At 39.0% G+C, this 6,000-nt stretch overlaps 1 protein-coding gene across 2 annotated transcripts in view; it reads left to right on the forward strand.

Moving 5' to 3' along the window:
* Positions 1-4,217, forward strand: part of itpr2 (inositol 1,4,5-trisphosphate receptor, type 2) — an 89,771-nt gene extending 85,554 nt beyond the window's left edge. For both annotated transcript variants that reach the window (XM_079567066.1, XM_079567067.1), the window contains exon 56: positions 3,513-4,217. In XM_079567066.1, coding sequence (XP_079423192.1) covers positions 3,513-3,596 — 84 coding nt within the window. In that variant the 3' untranslated portion in view covers positions 3,597-4,217. The remainder of the gene's footprint in view (positions 1-3,512) is intronic.
* The last annotated feature ends 1,783 nt before the right edge of the window (positions 4,218-6,000 follow it).

Genomic DNA, 6,000 nt, shown 5'->3' on the forward strand with positions numbered 1-6,000 from the left:
AGAGGGATATTGTAAATCCAATTACACAATGGAGATCACTTTTTCACTCAAAGATGGCTGTAAATACTGTTAAGGTGGCACTAGCCCGCAGTTAGCTTTACCCAATAGCCTGTTAGCTTCTCGTATCGGATCGACCCCTTAGTATCGTTTGATCATGTCAAAAGTGGATCGTCCCAGCCCTGCTTTAAAGTGGTGATGTACAGTCTGACCGCAGAGGGGATAATACTAAATGACCATCTTCAGAATACATGTTTAAAAATGAAAAAAACAAAGCATTCAAACATACATAACACTGTAAAACAGGCACAAAAGTATGTAAAAACAACACAAAAACATGTACCTGACCTGACCTAAAGCGCCCGGGGGGATGACGCCCACGCTCTCCTTACTGCCCTGTTGTGCGGTAAACTTTAAAACATTATGTCTTTTATCTGGACATCCTAAACTCCTCAGGTGACTTGTCAGATCAGAGGATGGGGCGACCGGCTCTGGAGACTGTTCGCCTCCTCTGTGCCCCCGGCTGTTTGGATGACTCCGCAGCAGCACAGTGTGACCAGGCCGCGCTCGCATCACCTGCCTCGGCTGCATGTGATCTAGTCATAGGCTGCTCAACTGTTCCTCAACCAGATGTGTGAAAAACAACAAGGTCTTAGTAAACAAAGATTAAAAAAAGAAAGTGAGAGTCGGTCAAACTAGGTCAACCCTGTTTCCAGCCATTGTTAATAAGAGAAATAATGTCAAGATATTGGTATATGAGCTCATATTGTATTGATGTTGTTTTGCTGGGTTCGTTTCATCTAATATTCTGCCATGAAAGTCTCAAGTCACATTTATGGAGGAATCAAAATGCATAAATGTAGTGGAGTAAACTATTTTGGCCCACTTAGAGAACAAAATAAAAGCATCAGTATAGTATTATAAAGCATTCTAGTTGATCCATAAAAAAGTGGTGAGGGCTGAAATGGTTTTGAACTGAATTGAACTTCCTCCTTTTGTCATTTTTTAAGAACAGAGGTGAATAGGAAGAGGAGGGTTTTTTTTCATTTTTTTTTTACTGGAATTCCTCTCAACCCAATATTGACAGCAAAACCAATTCTTTACATCTTCTCTTGTCTTAATTCATTGGACCACTTTGTGCCTGCCTTCATTTCATAGTGGAACAGTAAACATGCACTCCTGGACACGTTTGAGGATGTTCAGAAGGTCTTAATAAAGTTAGGAACTAGTTGGGTCTAATTTTTTTCCCTCCGACTGTTTTTTCCTTGCAAAGAAGGAGAGGAACAACCAGGAATAATGACCCACCTTCACTGTCTGCTGTTGACAGACATTACATTTGTTCATCTTGGTTTGATATCTATCATTGTTTTCCAAAGCGTTCTTCTGTTTTCACATCAGCAATATTTGGCAAGCCCCGTGAGGCGACTGCTGTTTGTGGTTTGAAATGGAAAAATGCAGGTGTAGAAGCTTATATCTGTCAACATCTGATATGCATGATACACTTTTACCATTTCTGCACATTGTTCTGACTTACAAAGACGTCACCAAATGAGCGTTGCTGCGCTCAAACTCCACTTGACCCAGAGGAAGTTCTCCAGAGCTACCCCTCATTAAGACGATTGCTGACCTCAGCGATTCTCACTCTCTGACAGTGTCTCTGTGTGAGCCTGTACAGTGAGCTGCTTATGCCTCTTTTGCGCCGCTACGTATCCGGCCGGAGTCTCTGCGCTTCCTGCACGATGACTTTTTAATGTGCGTGTAATGGTTTAATAACCAAAGGCTCTAGTTAATGACGCAAGTGAAAACCAGCGCAAATACAACGGCCGTGACGAACACCTGATCAACACATGCACACTTATACAACTAGCACATAACGCTGTGAAATCTGCAGTGTGGGAAATAGAACATTACAAACTGTACAATGTTTTAGTGATATCCTTGGGTTTCAAGCAATGTCAAATTAACAATTCAAAACAATTCCAGTCATTGCTTTTCTTAAAATAATTCATTCATACCAGGACGACCTCTGAACGCTTATCTTGTGAATGTGCAAACCAACGCAGTTTATTTGGGCTAGTGATTATTAAAAAGTTATGCTGTTGTCTTTGTCCCCTGGCTCTCTCTCTATTGCACATTTCAATTATAGAAAGCTGATATCAGCGCCGCTTTAGACATCCTTGTCTGGGTATTATTTCTCATATAACTAAGCGTGTTTTCACACATGTTGGAGCATCATGTGGATCGACCCGAGACCGCCCTAGTTTTAAAGAAGAACTAAGTAACTTGTATTACCCCCAGAGGGACTACGAGAAAAATGTATAAAGGTAAACAAGTATTAATGGGATATTTGGGGGGTCTTTCATCTCACCCTGGTGTCTCTGTCCAGAAAACAAATTGCAACTTTCCTTCCTTCGGGTCGGCGCAATACACACTAATGAAATCCCGAAGAAGAGGCTAGCAGGCTAACGGGCAAAGCTAACTGCGGGCTAACGTCATTTTATCAGTATTTACAAGTGTGCGTGAAGAAAAAATATCTCTATTGTGTAATTGGATGTACAATATCCCTCTCTTCCTTTGTCTTTTCTGTCAGCATAGTATTTACTCACACGGACAATTATTGAATAAAAAAAACATGCTACAACACCTGCAGTGGCACTTATGGCCTCTAGGGGCATGAGTTACTTACCGTAGTTCTGCTTTAACTTACGTCAAAGTTAGTTCAGTCCGTGTTCACGGGCGGTCACTCCACTGTATGAAAGCGACCCTAAAATCATGCACATACCCCTCAGCTTTATGCTTTTATGCAACATAGTCAATCAACACAGCAGCAGATGGCGCACTTCTTTCTCTTGTGGGTTCAGGTGACTAGTGAAACTGTACACAAGCGAAACATATGTTCCTGCACACATACTACGTCTCTCCAGGTTTGTTTTTGACATGGGTATAACATTATGACACCATTAACCTTTTAACCTCTGCCTTAACCGAGCACATTTTCTCCAGTTTGGCTTTACTCAGATCTAAAAGCTTCTTTACTTAAATCTAAAAGCTTCTCAGCAACAGGGTAATGCCTCATTAGAAAACTACGGTCTACAAAACTGATAGTAACTTTTTTGAGTTACATATTTGAAGCGTTTTCGTGACATTTTTCTTGTGTTATTGTTGCTTTTCTGGCATGTTTTTGTTGCTATTACGTCCCCTTTTTGTTGCATTTTCATCCTTGTTATTTTGACGCTTTTAGATCTGGGCAAAGCCAAACTGGAGAAAATGTCCAGTTTGGAAAATGTTCAGGTGGGGTTAAGAGGTTAGAAGCACACAGACACAAAGGCCAGAATACATCAAAATCAAGAGTTTTATTTTTTGGTGAAAATACAACCACATGTATTGTTTGACACATAATATTTACTGTATATGATTTTAAAGTGGGTAATACAAAAGGTAATAGTGTGTGCAAAAATGTCAGCCACATAAAAAGCACCATTGCCTTCTAGCTCATTCATTGTCTTCCTCCGCAGATGACAGAGCAGAGGAAGAACAAGCAGCGACTGGGCTTCCTCGGTCCTCAGTCCACCACCAACCACCAAATGTCATCTCACTGACGACCTCCTGCAACGATCGGACCTGTCCTACGTCCGTCTGTCCGTCACAGCAAACCACTGCGAATGCTTTGAAACACCGCACCTCTCGCCAGTCAGAAATGGTGGTCACCGAGCCACTGAAAACACTGTCTTCCTGCCTTCAGACCCGTGTTGCCTGTCACTCACTTGTCAATGAGCTGTCAAGCCGCCGGATACATTGTGTAAAATCTATGCAGTGTTGTCTTATGGAAGGCATGGGTTTTATTTTATAATTATGTACCCACGTGTGCCTTTTGAAGAGGCCACGTGCCGAAATAAATAAGTATTTATGTGTAAAACTGTAGTTAATAACTGGAATATTTTTATATATAACGTAAATAATGCTGCCTTACTTACTCGTCTTTTACAAATGGTACACCTCACTTGCTAAACTTGCACTTTTTATGAAGGGTTGTGCCTTTACCTGGAAGTTTTAACAAAGCTCTATGGGTATTACTGTATTTTTTGCATTCTGTACTTTAACAATGCCGTCACTGCACCATTTCAGTCGCTTTTATACAGTCTGTTAATGTGAAGAATTTACTGTTTTTTACTTGAAACGCTTTCATGTCCGAATCTCAAAACGGTATGGTGTAAATTGAGTTCTTTTGTCTGACTCGCCTTTCAATTCCAATGTAAATGCGTCTGACCTGCCTTGATTGTAAACTGTAAAGTGTGTTTTTAAGCTTGTGCCTTATGCGTTCTGATGTGGTATTTTGGTAAAGTACAGAGAGTATTTTATCTTTTCAATTGTAATAAATTCATAACAGGGATCCCTCTCCTGCCTGTGTGATATTGTTTTTTGAGAGAGGCTTCTACTGTGCAGTTGTGGGAATGTGTACAAACTTATGACTAGTATTGTTGAATGAAATAGTAAATGGATTTTTGAGCTTTAAACAGATAGTTGTACTGCTTAAAGTGCTGAAAGACAATATTAAAACACCTTCAGACTTTTTAAATACAGTTAGACATGCAAAGTTTTTCAAGTTATATTATTTTAAATGTGCAGGGCCTAACATTAGCATTGGCCGAACAAGCCAAACATTGGTCCAATTCTGCAATATTTTGGTCAGTAACTTTTATGCTCACTCAACTCTTTGGCCTGTTGAGTTTTTTCTACATTTTGTTTTTCTAAAGAGTCTTACTTTTGCCATGTTTTTGTTTCTCAATAAGCAAAGACCTATCTAACTAAATTGTGGCTGGTAAAAACATTAACTGAAGGGGTTAAGGGGACACACTGCAGGCAAAACAACATTTTTAAATTTTCAGATTTTGGGCCATATTGCTCTCTGAACATATAAGCTTTCACCTGGAAACAAGAAATATTCCTGATCATCACAATAACGTGATTCAATGTTTCTCTGTAGATTTATTTGGGGAATTAAAGTTAAGGGCCATTTTTCTCATGCAATTTTCTCACATTCACTCCAAACTTTCCAGCCTTGGACTAAAAAATATTTTGAAGTTTTTTCAGAGTGATTTTTTTTATATGTTATTCCTAGCCTGATTTATTAAGTTTTGAATGTTAAAAAAAACAAGGCCACCTTGCAATTGTTAGATTTTTCCGCTTATAAACAGCTTCTTTTTTTTTTTTTTACTATCCAAATATCAAAAATCTCCTCTGAAAAAGTCTTATATGTGACTATGACAAATATGTCAACAAAATAAAACCATAAATTTGAATCCGGCTCAATTCAACAGTCAGATTTCATCGCCGAAAAGAAGGGAAATTTTGGGTATTTTTAGACACCTTATCTTTTATATGAAAACATACAATGACTGAAAAATTGCAATCAATTTTTTTTCAGTAATTTGCAGCAAAAGCTTCAAATTTATATCTGTAATTTAAAAAAAAATATCCCTATTCATCTGTAGTGTCTCACCTTAAAGCTTCTAACAGACCATCCAGATCCCCCTGTATTTCCTTCTAATACAATCCCTACAGTTTCAAAGTTTCAATTTTGTGCTTTTCTTTCATTTATTTATCGTCATACCAATACTATCAAAAGTGTAACGTTTGCTCTGTTGTTGCTCTTTGAGGCTTACTTTTGGTTTGCAATGGGTCAAAGTGGCTTTTTCATGTTAAAGCTGCAGACCCAGAGGTTGCACCGTGGCCAGTGAGCTAAAACGTTTATCAAACCAAGTGTTTATGTGTGGAAACCAGTGAATAATAGCGGTAGTGAAGGCAATTTGACCATTTATAGCTTCACCTCCAGACTTTGATCTCTTTAGTGAATGAGATGGACTGAACACGCTGGATCCATAAAGCACACATGTTGATAATGGCCATGCAGGTAATTTGTCCATTCACACATTGTCATCAGAGACTGTCACTCATTCTCTTCACTTCAGATAAGCTTTGTCCTAACGTCCAAAAATATTTACA

Source organism: Gobius niger (assembly GCF_951799975.1).
Source record: "Gobius niger genome assembly, chromosome: 12".
Classification (NCBI taxonomy): Eukaryota; Metazoa; Chordata; class Actinopteri; order Gobiiformes; family Gobiidae; genus Gobius; species Gobius niger.